Source organism: Crotalus tigris, unplaced genomic scaffold (genome assembly GCF_016545835.1).
Source record: "Crotalus tigris isolate CLP2741 ecotype Arizona unplaced genomic scaffold, ASM1654583v1 scf7180000023830.6690815, whole genome shotgun sequence".
Taxonomy (NCBI): domain Eukaryota; kingdom Metazoa; phylum Chordata; class Lepidosauria; order Squamata; family Viperidae; genus Crotalus; species Crotalus tigris.
The window spans coordinates 3,805,716-3,824,393 of NW_024100214.1; the positions used below are offsets into that span (position 1 = coordinate 3,805,716).

At 42.7% G+C, this 18,678-nt stretch overlaps 1 protein-coding gene across 3 annotated transcripts in view; it reads right to left on the bottom strand.

Moving 5' to 3' along the window:
• The window catches only part of NAB1 (NGFI-A binding protein 1), a 74,881-nt gene that overhangs the window by 13,994 nt on the left and 42,209 nt on the right, over nucleotides 1-18,678 (bottom strand). For all 3 annotated transcript variants that reach the window (XM_039321937.1, XM_039321938.1, XM_039321936.1), the window contains exon 5: nucleotides 8,140-8,256. In XM_039321937.1, the coding sequence (XP_039177871.1) occupies nucleotides 8,140-8,256 (117 nt within the window). The remainder of the gene's footprint in view (nucleotides 1-8,139; nucleotides 8,257-18,678) is intronic.

The window sequence follows — 18,678 nt, forward strand, 5'->3', positions numbered from 1 at the left end:
CATTAGCCCCATCACCTGGGAAGCAGGATATGATAATAGGATTAAACCACAGATATCAAGGCCTAGACAAACACACAGGAACAGCCTCAAGGTTCATGCCACAGTAACAGGAAACTATTCCAAACAAGGCTAGAGAGGGTATAAAAAAACCTACTGCCCATGAACTCTCTCTCTTTCCTCTCCTTTGCTCTTTCCTGCAAGGACCATCTTTCTGCTTCTTCAATAAACTGTAACCTTCTTCCCAAAGCAGTCTCCATGTTGCCTATTTATTCCCGGTTTGGATGAACCAGGATGAAGACTTACTTCTTACACCTTTAAATCTGCAAGATGTACCTGACGACAAGGAAGAAGATTTTGGGGAATGGAACATGGAGCTGTCAGGGGAAATGTTACAATTTGGGAGACAAAAGATGAGGGGAGAAATTGAGGGAGAAGGAAGGTGGAATTGCTCAAGGAACATAAATGGGCGGAATTCCCCCCTAAAAGTACCCTACCTAAATTGTCTTCCTCATACTGAGCAATTTTCATAAAAATAGAAAGAAAACTCCTGGGTGATTTAATGGCCTTGGCTTGGAAAGCTACTTGACAAAGAAAGAAAGAGAGAGAGAGTTAGAGTTAAAAAATAAGAAGATTTGACTTATTAGAGGGGGTTAATACTTATTTGAATATGATTAAAAGAATGTATGATCCTTAGATATAGACTTTTGTAATGAAAGATATGATTTAGAATTAAATAGCATTTTTTCTTTTGATATGGGAAATATGAAAATAAAAAGATTGGTATGAATAATTTTTAGCTATATAAATATAATATTGACAAAATCGTAACTATTCATAATCATAAGATACTTTAAATATTGATGGGAAATCAAAATTGCAACAAGAGCATGAAAAACAGGATATTGATTTATGAATTGATATTATTTGTATAATATTAGTAAAATATGATGAAGATGTTTATATCTAACCCTGTATACATCAATAGTATCAAGAATTGTAATTGTGTAATGAGGGAAAAATGGAAAAAAATATGGGGAAAAAAGAAGGATCAGGGAAAAAATACTGGCTTGTGCAGTACTGAATAGATTTATATTGAAGAAGTTAATGTTAAATATATGAACCCAGACAACATGTTGTTTACTAAGCTCTAAAAATTGTAATTCTTAAAAATTAATAAAACTTAAAAAAGAAAAGAGAAACAGAACTAAGATGACTCGTTTGTATAATTTTGTTCACTGTCTTGTTGATGGCGTTAAGTAAATATGAATCTCAATTTATATAAAATATTAGAGAACACAACAGCCAAATATTAGTAGTTTTAAGCACCAAGCAACCTGTTCAGATTAACAATCTGGATACTTAAAGAAGAGGGGGAAGGGATACATGAAGAATGGGCAAAGTCCAAGATGCGATGGGCATTCAGTCCAATATTACATGCTATAACATTAATGAGATAATGTGCAAGAAAACACCCTCTTCGAGGATCAACACAGGCCACATAGGAATCATGATAAAAGTGGCTCCATAAACTAAACAGCATCCTATGTAATCCATTTGTTATCCATTAAAAAAATGGAATTATCTGAATCATCTATCTTGTTGGGTTTTAGCGTTCTTGCCCATGGTGATGTAAGGAGCTCCCAATCATTCAGTGAACATTTATAGTGTGGCTTTACCAAAGTGCAAAATCCATCCTCACACTTCTGAAAATCCATCAATAAGAACGATTATTTTTCTTAATAGGAGAGAAATATGTCACATTAACATAATAGTCTACATTTATTCTAAAGCACCTAAGATTGATCTAAACCAGTACGAATTCATGACATAATTTTTCTGTTCTTTAAATAATTATTTTAATCAGATGCTGTACTTCTCTCTCTCTCTCTCTCTCTTCCCCTCTGTGTGTGTGTGTATGTGTGTGTGTGTGTGTATACACATGATCATTTCAAAAGGATCATTGGATTTTAATAATTTATGTTTAAAATTCTCTACCATCACCATAGGAAAAATAACAACAATTCACTCATGCTTTATTTCTGGATACAGTATATCCACTTTTTATTTAAAAAATAACCCCAACAATCTGTCATTCTGAAAAGTGTAGGATGACAGTTTACTTGTGAATAATAATACAGCACAAAATTTGCCCGAATAAATAAACAGGCCTTATGGGCTATAAGGAAAAATATAATTAAGAGGGCACAGAACGTGTTAGAATATAGTCTAGATGAACAGAGCTGAGAGAATACTACATTCTAAATAGTGTTATTTTTAATTACAGGAATAGTTCATCAGTTTAAGAAGAAAACAGCCAATGTCTACCTATTTAAATGAGATATACAATGTTGGAAGGAAAATGGATAGAAAACAAATACAGAGTAAAGGGATGAAAAAAAAATTCCAGTTTCTAACCACAATCACATTAAATGTAACAAGCTAAATCAACACATCCCTGGCACCACAGAGTTTCTGCAGTTCTGCTTGTAGCATTAAATGTGGAACTCCTCACCCAAGATATTTTATTGTGTTCTAAAGATAGAAAGCAGCAACTCTGAAATTGCTCCCTGCCAGATGCTGTGAACAACTGTAATAAGACTTTGTGAGCGCTATCCTTCATGAGATCTGGAAGGCAACAGTTTTGTTCCTGATCTGAAGAATGTGAGAAACATATGTTTGAACTAGGAGTAATTAATTTCATGACAGCATTTGTGTAACTCTGGGTATATTAGATGCTCACCTCTTCTCCCTTATCAAGATGTGTTAGAAATGTATCTGTAATATAAATTCTTCTGTAATGGACACTGATACTACTTAATGTAAACATTCCTTATATAGTCCTATTCTATCCCAGTGTAAACCATCTTCACTGCTCACTTTATGTAAAAGGACAAAGTATACAAAACGGGACTAAGTAAGGACAAAAACTGATTTTTTAAATAAGAATTTGTTGGGATAATCTGTTACTAATTCATTAGTAATAAATAAATTAGAATAAGGGAATAGATAAAGTAAAGATAGGAAAGAGTATTGACATTTTTAAACTTTTCTCCAACACCAACACTCCTAAGAATACCCCAGGCAGCTAAGAAAACAAGCCATGGATTATTGAACAAATAACCCAGAGTTTGCACTGGTGGCACAAATGACTACTTTGGACACGTTATGTGAAGTCCCAGCTCTCTAGAAAAGGCTCTAATGCTGGCAAAGAAAGAGAGGAATAGGACAATCAGCAGAAAAGGGGATGGACAATTATAATGGCACCACTGGAAGACCAGGTTAGGGACAGATTGTAATGGAGAAAATTTATCTTTGTGGTTGCTAGGAGTCGAAAAAACCTTGAAGGCAAATAATCAATCAAAATAGGATACAACAAACTTCTTCCAATTTTGCTTGTTCTACTGAATTCAGCCTCTCTCTAAGATCCTCCTTCGCCTACAATGCAGGAAAGTCAAGCTTTAACAACACCGCCCGTGAGCGAACACCCACATTAGGTCAAAATCTCAAACTGCATGCAGACTGAATGAAACACCTGGCATGCTTTTCTTCTTCACAAAAGCAGCAGATCTAAGATTATTCCAGCTATTGGTAATGTCATGGACATATCCATATATTTAGGCAACACACAGTAATTTGCTGTTATCTTTTCCAGCTGTTTTATTTTTCCTTCAAATTGCCAATCTAGCTTGTTTTTTTGTTTTCTGTTTAATGGAATTCTAGTACAAACCAAGCCCAGTCTTGCTTAGCTTTGCAAGATCAGGTTGTCTAAAGGTCATCACATAGCTAGTTATTAAGCAGTGCAGTGGCTAGTTATTTATTTCTTGTGTCCATCCATCTCCTTTTACCCTACGGGGTTCTAGATTATCTAACCAGCGTATCTTTGAGGGGCATGGAATGCAACTCTGTTTAAAATCATTGCTTTTCAGTGGGCCCTTTATTTTCCAGATAAGAAGGTTAAGAGCTGCCATGTAATTGTTTTTTTCTGCTCATGCTGTTTTAATTGTTTGTTAATTATTTCACAAAGCACCCAAATCAGAAACCTGGAGTGGCATATATTATAAATAAACGAACGAATACACCAAGGATAGCACTAGCCCTTCCCAATTTTACCATTTACACTAATAAGGATTGTACATCAGCAGTAGGTTGGACAAATGATCATCCTCACAATTAAATTGCAGCTGATTTGTTAGATTTGAATGGCTGAAAGAATGTGGAGGAGCAATGCAAAGAAAGATCTCTGGAAACTGTGGAGTACTGCAATCACTTGACATTAAACCAGAGAGGTCTGGCCCTGTAAGCACCTTGTTTTACATCTCAAAAATCCAGAAAGGAGCTGCAGCAGGGTCAGTTCTTTCCCTTTCAATGTATTTTCATTTGGACTGGGGTGAGTATAAATGTAACAAAGAAAGAAACAGCAAATTTCTCTATATATTTATTCAGGCATAAACTCTGTTATATTAACTATGTGATAACCGCCATATTAAGCTCTAATTACATATACACACACACTAACACACACACAGTGGATTGCACTTTATTTAATATTTCTGAGAAAAGAAGACTGGGATATACTCAGAAAATGAATAAGGTATAAATCAGCAAAGCTGGCTGAGGAATTCTGGGAGTTGAAGTCTACAAGTCTTAAAGTTGCCAAGGTTGAGAACCCCTGGTATAAATGGACAAGGCAGAGGAGGGAAATGGCACACTATAACAGTTTAATAAATTAATGTATGAATAAATAAAAACAGACGCTTCAAGAAGGTGCAGAAAAGTAGTAGGAAAGTCTGAGAAGATTCAACCATACTCTTATTTCATACCATTACCCTTCAAATTACAGATAAATAAACACATCTAATCCACCCTGACATCAAATGACGAAAAGAAAAAAAAGAAAAAGAAAAGCCAGGAACTTTACAAATGCAAAAAACGTCAAAGTGTTATGAATGCATTTTATGTGAAGTTTTATCCATTTTTCATTTAACTTTTTTTCTATTGTGTTACAGTCAGCTGGTACAAATGGTTTGTCACAACATTTGGAGGTGGTGGCGTTGACAAATGAAGGTGATAAAATGAGTAGGTAATTCTACAGGCAAACAAAGAGATGAAGAGATGTCCCTAATTAGAAGGATCTCAAGTTTATGTCTCTGATCTTCTCTAGCTCCCTTCCATCTGGAGTTAGGAGTCTTACGAAGGTTATTTTCAGCTATACTGATTTTCAGAGAATCCCCAAAGCCCCAAATTAACTATTTTCGTAACTATGCCTCATTGCCGCTTCATACTTAATTAAACAGAAGAAAACAGAGGCTTCTTATGATATTTGGTAGCCAAGGAACAGTCCTCCTCTCCATGCACTGCAACCTGGCTAGTGGGAAGGATTGTCCTGTTATTGCAGGATGGTTTGCTTGTTTTATGTTTGATCACTTTACCTCACCCCTGACCTTACTGAAGTCTCATGCTGCCCCCATCACCACCCCCCAAGCCTAGAGGGTTCATGAGGCTGGAGTGAAGGGGATGCAGCAGGTAAAAATTAATGGTACCAGTTGCTATACAGCAAGGGTCCCCAACCCCCGGTCCACGGACCAGTACCGGGCCACGGCATGCCAGCAACCGGTCCACACAAACAAACAAAGCCCCATCCGTGGGATGCAGGCAGCACACAAAAACATGCACCCTCTGGTGCGTGGAAAAACCTCTCTCCATGGAACCGGTCTCTGGTGCCCAAAAGGTTGGGGACCTCTGCTATACAGGACAGGAAGTGAGGAGTTGGAAGTCCATGGTTTCAGCTGTGAGTGTAGGTAGAACAGATGTCTGATGGTGCTAAATCACTGGGGCAGGCAGAACATCTGGCAGCTGGGAATTTGGTCCATTTCCCAGCTCTGAATTCCTTAAGTAATGATGAACTTAAATCTCTGCAAGAATTTGTAGGAACTGTTTCTGATTGAAAATCATGGAATCATAGGGCGGGAAGGGACCTCGGAGATCATCTAGTCCAATCCCCTGCCCACGGCAGAATTTACAGAAAGGGTTAGATTTTAAGGCACTTTCAGGTTTTTTTTTTGCAACAGCATGTGCTACGGAAATTGACAGTGCTGGACAGGAATTACAGACAAAGTGTCGATATGACACAATTTTGAAGTAGAGCTTCTGTGGGTGTTAGAACTCCAGCATTCCAGATTTTCACAATTTTTTTTCTCCACCAAAAAAGATTCCTCAAATTATTCACTGCTTCTATAAAGATACCAGCAAGTAAATTATTTTTATTTAATAAGTTTATACTTAATGGTATACTGCAATAGTGATTACAGGTAGTTTTCTGTTAATTGGGACTGCCAATTCTATCACTAAGTGACATGGTCATGCCAACTTCTGACAGCAGCTCCAGTTGCGGGGGGTTAGGCCCAACATCACACTATTGCCGTTTGCAGCCTCCTGCCGGTTTCCCCATTGGCTTCGCTTGTCAGAAGCCAGCAGTGAAGGTCACAAATGGTGATAATTTGACTGAAGGACACTGTGACCACTATAACTGCGAGCAGGTTGTTAAGCCCTTGAATTGCGATCACGTTACCACAGGAATGCTACAATAGCCATTTCAAGGACCAGCCATAAGTCTCCTCATTCAGTGCCATCATAACTTCAAAGGGTCACTGAATGAATGGTCATTAACTGAGGACCACCTGTTTTTTTTTTCTTTTTGATCCCACTGCAGACTTTTCCATCACAAGAAAACGGCTAATGAGCCAGTCCTGATTTGCACATATGACAATTTACGGAGACTCGTTTTAATAAACCAGAAAGAATCTGGTAGTAGCTAACTTCTTTGGGAGGCACTGTGAGCTACAGCACCTGAAAGCTTCTGCCTTTTAACCAATTGTGTTAATTAGAAAAAGTAAATACCAAACTCCTTCAGGGTTTTTTTTTTTTTTTTTTTTGCCACTGCAGACTAAAATGGTTCTCCTCCTACAATGTCTGTTTTAATAGGTTTCCTTTTTCTCTAAATGTAACGTTAAAGGCATTTAAACATTCCCTTGGCTTCCGTAGATAGATTCCTCCCCCATCTTTCAATTTAGAAGTCATAACTGATCATCTTTCTAAAAAGACAGAATAATTTCATGAGTTATATGCTCACATTAGGAATAATAGCCCCTGGGCAGACTTTCAGGATTTTTTTTTTTAAACTGTAGGATTAGGGAATAATAGGGATGCGCAAAGATCAAACTCTTCTGTTTTAAGTTGAAAGCAGTTGTTACTATTTTATCAGAAATGGCCTGAAATGCCATTATGACCACACTGTAGGTGTTCTGAGTCAAAAAAGCCCCGTCTGAGTTATTTTGATCTTGAATTGCTTTGAATTTGAAATCTTTTGCAGAATATGACAAGAATATCTTATCTTTTCTTTTTTCTTCTTCTTTATTCTTTTTCCTTTTAAGCATTTTTCTTTTGGCATTTATGTTTTTCTATATATATATTATTGTTAATTATTTTATAATTTGTTTAATTAATGTATTCAGATTTATTCATGGTTTATATCTTTTTTAAGATTTTTTGAAGAAATTTTAATTAAGCCTATATTCAGCTCTGGGAAGGTCGGGGGAGGGAATGGGAGGGGTGGGGAGGTTTGGGGAAGGGTTGTTTTGTTTTTGTAAAATTTAAAAAAAAAATTTCAATAAAAATGTATCATAAAAAAAAAAAAGAATATCCTGTTAAAGAAAGAAGCGTCCTGTTAAGAAACGAATGTTACAGGTAATCATCAACTTACAGCCATTCATTTAGTGACTGTTCAAAGTTATAACTGGAAAAAATTAATTATGACATATGACCACTGCAGCATCCCCATGGTCACATGGTCAAAATTCAGGCAGCCTGGCAACTGGCATATATTTATGACCAGGTAATCACCATTTATAACCTTCCCAGCTGGCTTCCAACAAGCAGAGTCAATGGGAGAAGCTGGGTTCACTTAACAACGGCGTGATTCATTTAAGAACTACAATGATTTGCTTAATAACTGTGGCAAAAAAGGTTGTAAAATGGGGCACAACTGACTTAACCTAGCAACGAAAACTTTGGGTTCAACTGCAGTTGTAAGTCATCAAGACTACCTGTAACCGGATGCCCAATGGCACATTATTTGTTTACCTGGGAACCAAGCGCTGCTAGGTCTTCACACTTCCCTTTTGACAATGCTTGCTGTAGTTTAACTGGATCTTCTTGGTAAAAACTCTGGATGGCATCTTGGAAATCAGGAAAGCCAACCTATCAACATGGAAGATGGAGAAAAGAAGCAATTAATACCGCAGAATTTTTCTACTTTCTACAGAAAAAATAGTTACCTATATTAGCTCTACTTAATAGGAAAAAAAAAAAAAACCTCTTCGATCAATACTGACAATGATGGGGAACCTGCATGTTCAATGAACTGGAGAAACAGTGCTTTCTCACAGTTATAGAATAACAAAATAACTGAGTTGGAAGGGACCTTGGAGGTCTTCTAGTCCAACCCCCTGCTCATATATCATTTCAGAAAAATTACTGTCCAGTCTCTTCTTAAAAACCTCCAGTGATGGAGCACCCAGAACTTCTGTAGGCAGATTGTTCCACTGATTAATTGTTCTATCAGGAAATTTCTCCTTAGTTCTTGGTTAGTTCTCTCCTAAATTAATTTCCATCCACTGTTTCTTGTCTTGTCTTCTGGTGCTTTGGAAAATAGGCTAACACACACACACACACACACACACACACACACACACACACACACACACACACACATTTGTGGCAGCTCCTTGGATATTAGAACACTGCTATCATATCACCCTTAGCCCTTTTCATTAAACTAGACTGTTATAGTGTCTGCATTTGCAGGTTGTTGTTTTTTTTGCAAAATCCAAATGATTATAAACACAGTTTTAAAAGGTTCAATTTAGATACACAGTATGACTCTAAAAAAAGAGTCTCACAAATTATGGATAATTTTCAGAGAACCTAATACCAAGCAATAAAAACATAAGATCATCTGAGTTATAAAGTTTACAAGATGGAGGGAGCAGAGAGGGAGGAAGAAAGAGAAAAAAGACTACGACTGGCAATCCTAACAAGTTGTTGCAAAGGTTAAAATAATGAGATGTCTTCTATCTCTTTCTCCTTAACCTTTTTGAGAGGCACACAATAGCTCCACAGACATACATTTACACCTGAACAATGCTTAAAAGAGCAGAGCACATTTCTGAAAACACCAGGGAAACTACACAAGGTGAAACAAGCATACCAATTAAGCTAAAAGCAAAAGTGAATGAACTATAAAACTCTTTCTTCAGGGCTGTAAGTAAACTAGTAAGAGCCTAGAGGGTAGGGGGAAAAAAACTGTGGCTTCTTTCTACCAAGCCAAGCAGCCTTTCAAAACCTTATCTGATTGTTGGAATTTCAAGAAGGGCAATAATGAGCCTCTTCAAACAGACACCAAGTACAACTCTCAAGTGAATAGTAGGCTATACATACACACGAAGGATTGGTCTATAGCAGTGATGGCGAACCTTTTAGAGATGGAATGCCCAAACTGCAACCCAAAATCCACTTATGTATCGTCAGGTGCTGGGTGGGCGTGGTGCATTGGGTGGGCGTGGCTATGTGGTAACGGCAGACTGGGTGGGACTAAAAAGTTCAATCAATCAATTCCAACTTTGCGAGATTTTTTTTTCCCCGTGAGAAGTTGAAATTGATTGAACCATTTTTTTTTTTGCACACGGTGGCGGAGGCCTAAAGTGAAAATATTTTATAAAACCCAGCTGAAGGCCTAGGACAGTGGTGGTGAACCTATGGCACAGGTGCCAGAGGCGGCACTCAGAGCCCTTTCCATGGGCACACGCGCCGTTGCCCCATGGAAAGCTTTAGGCATCCGCCACCGTGTGCAAAAAAAAAAAAGGTTCAATCAATCGTCAATTTCCACTTCTCATGGGAAGGGGCGTTGTCTTACCTGAACGCCTTTTCTCAGCATGAGGAATGTAGACTCCACGCATGGGTTGATTTAGTCTTCTAGCCCAATCAGACCAAACAATCAAAGTTGCCACGCCTCTGCAGGGTCTGACCATGCCCCAGTTTTCGAAAGGGCGAAGCGAATGATTGTGTGACGAGATGGCTCCGAACTGCTGACACTAACCTAGCTGCTAGTAATAATCAGGGAGGAGGTGGAGTCTACATTCCTCATGCTGAGAAAAGGCATTCAGGTAAGACAACGCCCCTTCTCCAGCATGTAGAGGAATGTAGACTCCACGCATGGGACATACCAAAGCCCCTATGATCCCACGGGTGGGAAGCAGGTTGGTTAAGTGTCGGTGCTGAAACGGACCACTTGTTGTAAAACCCGACGGCCAAACGCAGCCTCCGCGGAAGCAAACTTGTCGAGTTTGTAGTGGTGAATGAATGGTGAAGGGGACGACCACGTAGCCCCCTTACAGATCTCCTCTATGGACGCCTGAGTCTGCCACGCCGCCGATGTGGAAGCGCTACGAGTAGAGTGCGCTGTCAGGCGGCTTGGGACAGGTAAAGAGGAAGCCTGGTAAGATTGAGCGATACAGGCCTTGATCCACCTGGCTATAGTAGAGGAGGAAATCTTCTGTCCCTTGGAAGTTGAGTGGAAAGAGACAAACAATGCCTCCGATTTGCGAAAGGAAGCTGTCCTCTTAATGTAATGATGTAATGCCCTACGTACATCTAGGTAATGCCACTGCTTTTCTAGTGTGTGAGAAGGATTGGGACAAAAGTTTGGTAGTACAATGTCCTGAGCCCGGTGAAACAGGGTATTCACCTTGGGAATGAATGAGGGATCTAACCTCAGCACCACTCTGTCCTGATAGAAGGTACACAGGTCTTCCCTAACTGAAAGAGCAGCCAGCTCTGACACGCGTCTCGCCGACGTGATGGCTACTAGGAAAGCCACCTTGTGGGACAAAATGTGAAGAGGACAAGACCTTATAGGTTCAAAGGGAGACCTAGTGAGTGCCTGCAGAACACGAGGTAGTTCCCAAGATGGATACCTGTGTACTACCGGAGGTCTGGTGTTGGAGACTCCTTTCATAAAGGATCGGACCCTGGGATGATGGGACAATGGAGTGGCGTTGGCACAGGTGAACACCGTGGAAAGAGCGGCCACCTGTCTACGCAAGGTGTTGGGCGCTAAGCCTTTATCCACTCCATCCATGAGGTATTCAAGAATCACTGGAATAGTGACAGAAGAGATAGACAAACCCTTACAGGTACACCAGTCACAGAAGTTCTTCCAAGTGGCATCATAGATTCGTTTCGTCGCCGGCCGTCTGGAAGCTTGGATCATAGCTATCACCCTTGAAGAGTAAGATCCGCACATCAGGAACTGGCGCTCAGATGCCAGACGGCTAGTTGTAGCCACTGTGGGTTCGGATGGCATATGGCCCCCTGTGTTAGAATTATCCTCTCTGGAGGGATTTGCTAAGGGGGGGCTACGGCGAGGTTCACGAGATCCGCGAACCATGGACGCCTCGGCCAATATCGGGCCACAAGGATTAGCCCCGCCTGTTCCTGTAACAGCTTCCTGATGACAGCCGGGATCAAGGGAAGGGGTGGAAATGCATATAGAAGGCCTGCTGGCCAAGGGCTGCGGAGGGCATCTGCTCCTTCCGAACCCTGGGATGGGTACCGAGATAGAAACCGGGGAAGCTGGGTGTTCTTCGGGGATGCAAACAGGTCGACTTTGGGCCGACCGAAACGGTGAGTTATCTCCCGAAAGAGATGGGGATGTAGACACCACTCTGAATGATCTATCGTAGATCGACTCAGAAAATCTGCCTGGTCGTTTTCCACCCCTGAAATGTGTTCTGCCTTTAGGGACAACAGATTCTGTTCCGCCCATGACCCCAGACACTGGGCCTCGGACATTAGAATCCGTGATCGAGTGCCGCCCTGCCTGTTGACATGGGCCTTTGCCGCCACGTTGTCTGTACGAACCAGCACGTGGCGGCCCGCCAACTTCTTGTGGAAATGGCGAAGTGCTAGGTGTATGGCTCTGAGCTCTAACCAATTGATATTTTTCTTGAGATCCCGTTGAGACCACCGTCCCTGGGCGAATTGAGATTGCAGATGTGCCCCCCATCCAAACAGACTGGCGTCTGTGGTCAAGGTTACCCGAGTCGGTTCTCTGAACAGGGATCCTTTGGACAGTGCTGGGGACAACCACCAGATGAGGGACGTGAGTGTCTGTGGTGGGACTCGCACCCTCTGTGGAAAACATGCTACACCCCGTTTCTGGTAAGGGAGTAGAAACCACTGTAGTTGTCTCGTATGAAGCCTGGCCCAAGGCACTATGGCAATACATGAGATCAGTTTCCCTAACAGTTGTGACAGCAGGAGCAGGGTTACACGTTTCTCCTTGCGCACCCTGGTGACCATCGTACGTATGCTGAGCTGACGCTCCTGAGACAGGAAAACTCGGCACTGGCTGGTGTCTATTATTGCGCCTAGGTGGAGCAAACGGTTTGTTGGGATCAGATGGCTCTTTGGGAAGTTGATCATAAATCCATGATCCTGGAGTGTCTTGATCGTCAGTGCCACGTCTGAACGGGCGTTCAGTGCCGAGGACGACTGGATTAGGATATCGTCCAAGTAGCACTGAACGCGGACTGGTACCAACCTGAGCTGTGCGGCGAGAACCGCCAGGATTTTGGTGAAAACCCTTGGAGCTGATGATAGGCCGAATGGCAGGGCCCTGTACTGATAGTGATGGTTGGAATACCTGAATCTGAGGAAACGCCTGTGATTTGGATGTATGGGAACGTGCAGGTAAGCTTCTGTCAGATCTATGGATGTAAGAAAATCCCCCGGCCGAATACTGCCCAGAATAGAATGAAGAGTTTGCATCTTGAATTTTTGGTAAATTAGGTACCGATTTAGAGCCTTGAGGTCTAGGATCGCCCTCCATCCTCCTGAGGGTTTTGGTACCACGAACAGGATGGAGTAGAAACCCAGTCCCCATTGATCTGGGGGTACCCGCTCTATTGCCTCTATGCTTAACAGATGACAAATGGCATCCTCCATGAGACCTTGTTTCACGGGATTTCTGGATAGGGGGCAGGAGATGAAGCGCCGAGGTGGGAGTGTGAGGAACTCCAGAGACAGTCCGTCTCTGATAGTGGTTAGAACCCAATTGTCCGTGGTGGTACTTTCCCATTTGTGGAAATATAGTGCCAGTCTTCCGCCAATGGGAGGAATCCGCCTCAAGTCACTTTGACTTTCGGAAAGGACGACCAAAGGGGCCTCTTAGCCTGGAATTGTGGCTTTGGCTTGTCTCTGTAGCCGGACCGGTCCGATGAGCGGTCCGGCCCTGCTTGAAAGGGCCGATACCCGCTCCATGTAGTTCGGTCTGAGCCAGACTTGAACGACGGACGCCAGTTGTATGGAGAAAAACGTCTGCCCGTTTTTTTGACAACATGAGCTAGTATTTTCAACTTTTCTTTGTTTTCAGTCAGGTAAGGAGTGAGAGCCTCTCCAAAAAGGCGACCCTTATGATATGGTGCCGCAGCTACTCTCCATTTTGCCTGGTATCGGCCTTCCAATTTTTTAGCCAGAATAACCGGCGTGCGGCCACGTTGGAAGCTATGGCCCGAGCCGAATATTTGGCCGAGTGCAGAGACACATCCGCCATGTATTCCAGTGCGGCCCTTAGTTTAGTGACATCCTGGTGAACCCTTACCTCGTCTGGGGATAATCTGGCCTGTAATTCCCTGAGCCAGATTAATGCAATTCTAGCGAAAAAAGAGTTAGATGTTGAGGCTCTTATAGCCCAAGCCGATGCCTGATGGGTCCTTTTGAGGGAAATCTCAGACTTCTTGTCCTCAGCCTTAAGGGCCTCCGACATATCTCCTGGGATTTTGGTGTCTGACAGTATGGGGGCGAGAACCTCGTCTACACTCGGAACTTCGAGGACATCGTTGAGGGAAGGGACCGTATCTAAGAGCTTACGATCTAATCCCCCAAGAGCAGAGAAACTTCCAGGAGATCCCCACTGATCCTGAATGGATTTGAGAAACATAGGGGGGCAAGGTATCTGTAGGTTCTTCTTGATCGGTTCCAGAAACAGTGGGTCAGAACTCTGTCCAGAGTCCTGATCGGTCGTCTGTGGTTTCACGGGTTCAATTTTTCCGGTGACATAGGCCTTTTGTAAAAGAGGATAGAAGGAATTTGGATTAAACACCCCTACCATAGGAGTGGCCTCCGCCTGAATGTCTTCCCCGTCTGACCACATGCCTTCTTCTGGAATCTGAGCAGAAAAATCTGATATCTCGCTCCCTTCAGATTAAGGTGGAGAACCGTGATCTGAAATCACATACTCCCTGGGATGCCTAGTTTCCGTGGGCGTAGGGGGGGTTGACGGTCCTTGGACCGGAATGGCCCTCCCTGAAGCCGCCATTGCCTGAACCACTGCCTGTGAGATCATGGCTTGGAGCTGGACAGTAAATGAAGGATGTTCGGGGCCCCGAAGACCCACCGCCATCGGCGTGAAAGATGCTGAAGGGATTTGTAGTAACCTCCCCCTGAGACCCACAAGACACTGAGGAAGGTCCTGGCTCAGCAGCTGGAATTGAATCTTGGACCTGTAATCTCAATTCTCGGTCAAAGAGGGACAGATGGTCCTGTTCATATCCCAGCAAGGGACCCTGGTCCAGGGTCTGCTCGGGAGACCAAGCCTGTGTAAGAGGGGAAGGTCGATGCTCCCCTGATGTGGATGCAAGAGGAGGTGAGGGGATAAGCTGCGTCTCTCCTGTCTGCCGCTGGGCTTTGGAGAATTGTCGCTCCAGCACCCCATGTCTGCTATCTGCTTGCTTGTCATCGGCCTTAGAGATCCGTTTGACCTTGGCCTTGGCTTTTGCAGGTGTATCCAGACTGGATGGCTTGCGTTTTATATTTCCACTGGAGGTGGAAGCCTGTGAAACGGTGTTATCCGCCATACTGAAATAAACAATAGGAAATAAACAACAGGTGTTCACCAGGAGATCCCTGGATCTGGCCTGTACTGCAGTAGAAGAAAAGACAGGTTGTCACCAGGAGTTACTTCGTGACTGAAAAGGCTGTAATTCGGACAAAGCAGTCAATTTAATGTGTGTGATCGGGCGGAGCCCAAAATGGCGGCCGGGACAATCTGATGAGAGATGAAACAAGCTGAGAGAAAAAATCCTCTCCTGCAAGTAATCTGGTAATCAGCTCTTTTAGTCAAACAGTTCACCTGCTGTTTTTTTTTTTTTTGGTAATTTACAGCTGACAATCAACAGTAACAAGGAACTACTTGAGTAGTGTGAGGATCGAGCCTTCTAGAGGCTCAAAATGGTGCCCGCAGGTTGTTTGAATTGGTAACTAACCTAAGAAGGTGATTTCAGTTTTCAGCTGAAAATTAGTAGTTTAGCTTCGCATTCACAGCGAAGATCTTGGGAGGGAGTGGGGGAGGTGGATTGTAATGAGGAGGCAGCAATCTACGATCAGCTGTCTGCCTCTGAAAACTCACGGAGAAGGGATTGATTAAGAGAGAAGAAATGGTGCAGCACTGAGCTCAGAGCTAAACCAATCCCCCCCCCCCAAGAAGGAAAAAAAGGATAGAGAAACCACGAATGGCAATAACTACCTTTCTGAATCTAAATTAGGAGCCAAATTCTCATGTGTCTTCAGGGCTGAGACCAAACGAAAACTGGGGCATGGTCAGACCCTGCAGAGGCGTGGCAACTTTGATTGTTTGGTCTGATTGGGCTAGAAGACTAAATCAACCCATGCGTGGAGTCTACATTCCTCTACATGCTGGAGAAAAAGAAGATCTTGCAAAGTTGGAATTGATTGATTGAAGTTTTTAGTCCCACCCCAGTCTGCCGTTACCACCGAAGCCGTGCCCTCTCAATGGGCCACACCCACCCAATTGGCCACACCCAGCCAATGGGCCACACCCACTCAGCACCCGACCATACATAAGTGGGTTTTGGGTTGCAGTTTGGGCACTTGGTCTCTAAAAGGCTCGCCATCACTGGCCTAGGACTGGGGGCAATGACGCATGTGCCCACAGAGAGGGCTTTGCATGCCACCTGTGGCACGCGTGCCATAGGTTCACCACCACAGGTCTATAGAATGAACTGAAGCCTTGAAAGGCACCACAGATGGCCAAGAGCCTGGAAACAATGAAACTTCAAACAAGGGCCCAAACCAAACAATGCACAGAGCAACTTGGAACAGAGTCAAGAGCAGGAAATGGACTTGTGAAGAAAAACAGCCAAGTGCTTTGGCAGGAGGTGTAAACTGGCAAAGAGGAGAGGGCAGAGAAAAAAAATATAGAAAATTGCTAGAACTAAAAATAGATAACATCCCTGCAAATCTTTAAAGTGGCACAGAAGAAAATTTCTGTTAGGCACGATTCCACACTCACTGAATCAGGTTCAAAAACCTTGCAACTAAAGCAATGTTTCAAACCCCGTCCCTAACCCCTCAACCCTAAAAGGGTGTGAAGAGCTATTGTGCAGTTTGCACACTAATCTAAACCAATCACCTGAAAATTAAGTTTCTAATTTGGCTCTTAAAATACTTTTTGGTCCAACTTAATTCAAAGAGGCCACTGTGTTTTTTCCCCTTAATTAAATAAAGGATGATTAAAAATAAAATAAAAGACCAGCATAACTTTAACATCAAATAATTACAGGCATCATTATAAAATGTGGACTACATAGTAATCCTGCTCTCAACTATTTTCCTAAACTTTTTCGATCATAATTCATCGGTAAACTTCACTGCATTTTTTTCTGTTCAAAATATCAAAAGCCTCAAGCAGGAGTTGCCATGAATGCTATGTCTGTCTGTCTTTCTGTTTCAAATTGCTCCAGTCCAACAGAAATGGTGACCATTCATAGCAAATGGCTAATGGCACTAAAATATAAATATGGTTTTGTTTATTTTGTACATGTGCATCACAATTTAAGACCTGCCCATGAACCTTTCTCCTTGTTGGGGCTTATGATCTGGCCTGTGAAAATGCGCATACATACTCTACTTCCTTCCAACTTGGCTCTTCTGACAGCGATTTCTTAGAGCAGATGTTCTCAGTTCCACAGGCGTTTTTTCTTCCCCCTCCGCTTACCCTACTCCTGCTACACATACACACCAGATTGCAGGGCTTCTGGGTTGTTGCTTTTTAAAAAAATCTTCAGGGAGCAAAAGAAATCCCACACTCTCCCTTTGCAACCTCGCTTGACAGTGGCGTGGGCAGGCTCGTACCTTCTTTCTTCCTCTTTCTCCCACCCCATCTAAAGCTGACATTAATGCTGAACTTTTCTCCTGCTCCCCCACCCCACTTCTCCATTTCCCTGTAGGCCTCTTATTCCCACTGAGCTTTTCAAGCACTGAACTTTGCATCAGACTCCCCCCTCCGCCACAGCTAGCTGTTTTCACAATGCCTTTGTACCGCTAGTCCATAGGAGGGCAAGCATGCAGAATTCCCCATCCCCTCAAAGCATGCTTACACACGCACACACCTTTCCACTTCTTCCCAGCTGCCAAAGCTAAATTTGGAAAGGAAACCTCTCCCCACACAGCAGATACACAAACAAATAAAAGTGGATCACAGTAACCCTGCCTTCATTGCATGGCCAATAACTCCCTCTGCTTCCTCCTAAATTCCCCACCCCAACAGCCTGCATACAGGTGAGGACGTTGTGAGAGGTGTTCCCTGTGCATGTGTGGCAAAAATAGGGGACACCTCCAAAAGACAAGCAGCCCCCCCCTTGAGAAAGTGGCTGCTTGGAAGGGACAGCTTTTGTATAGAATGCAAGCCCCGACAGTGACTCCCACTCATTGAGTCAGACTCTCCTTCCTTGCATTCCTTCATCCACCCCCTCTGCACTCAGGGTTTGTTGTTTTACCAGATTCCCACCCCCTCTTTTCTCCCTGCATGCCTTCCTCCTACGCCCCACCTCCCTACCCACTCTTCCCGACCAACAAAAAGAGAGGCATGCAAGCAGGAAGTAGGAGTAATTGGACATAATTGGTGAGCTCCCTCTGTATTTATTGAGCCTTTGCCAGATTTATATTGGTGGCTGGCTGAAGTTCAGCATTGGGAGGCTTGCCTACACAGTTCTGTTAAGGCATCTCACTCCTGAACTGTGTGTGTATGTGTATACATGCGGGTTATTATAGTGAAAAATAATTTCACATTGCGCCTCAGGCATTCGTTCCCAAGAGGTATTAAAATGCCACGGCAAGATCAAAACAGCAACATTTTACACCCACCAACGTGAAAAAGCAGAGAGCAGAATCAGAAGTGGTCAGAGCCTAGATTCCGAGTTTCACACTTCTTTCCTAAAGAAAAGATTTCCTGAAGGCATAGAAAAATGGCTCAGCACATATCAAGCAGCTAATTATATACACTTCTCAGAATATAAATGTTTAAAAAGACACCTGCCACAGAAATGCCCAAGTTACCAGTTCTCAGTGAGAAATGTGTCCTTTTTCTTTCTTTTTTGGGGGGGGGGGGTTCTCCTTAAAAACAGAAAATAAGCCACTTGGGTTTTAACCACTGCTAATCAAAAGCTAAGGTGAACGCAGACTTTAAACATCTTTATATTAGACAGCTATACTTAAGAGCATGGAATATTTATTTATTTATGAGACTTATATACCGCTTTAAGT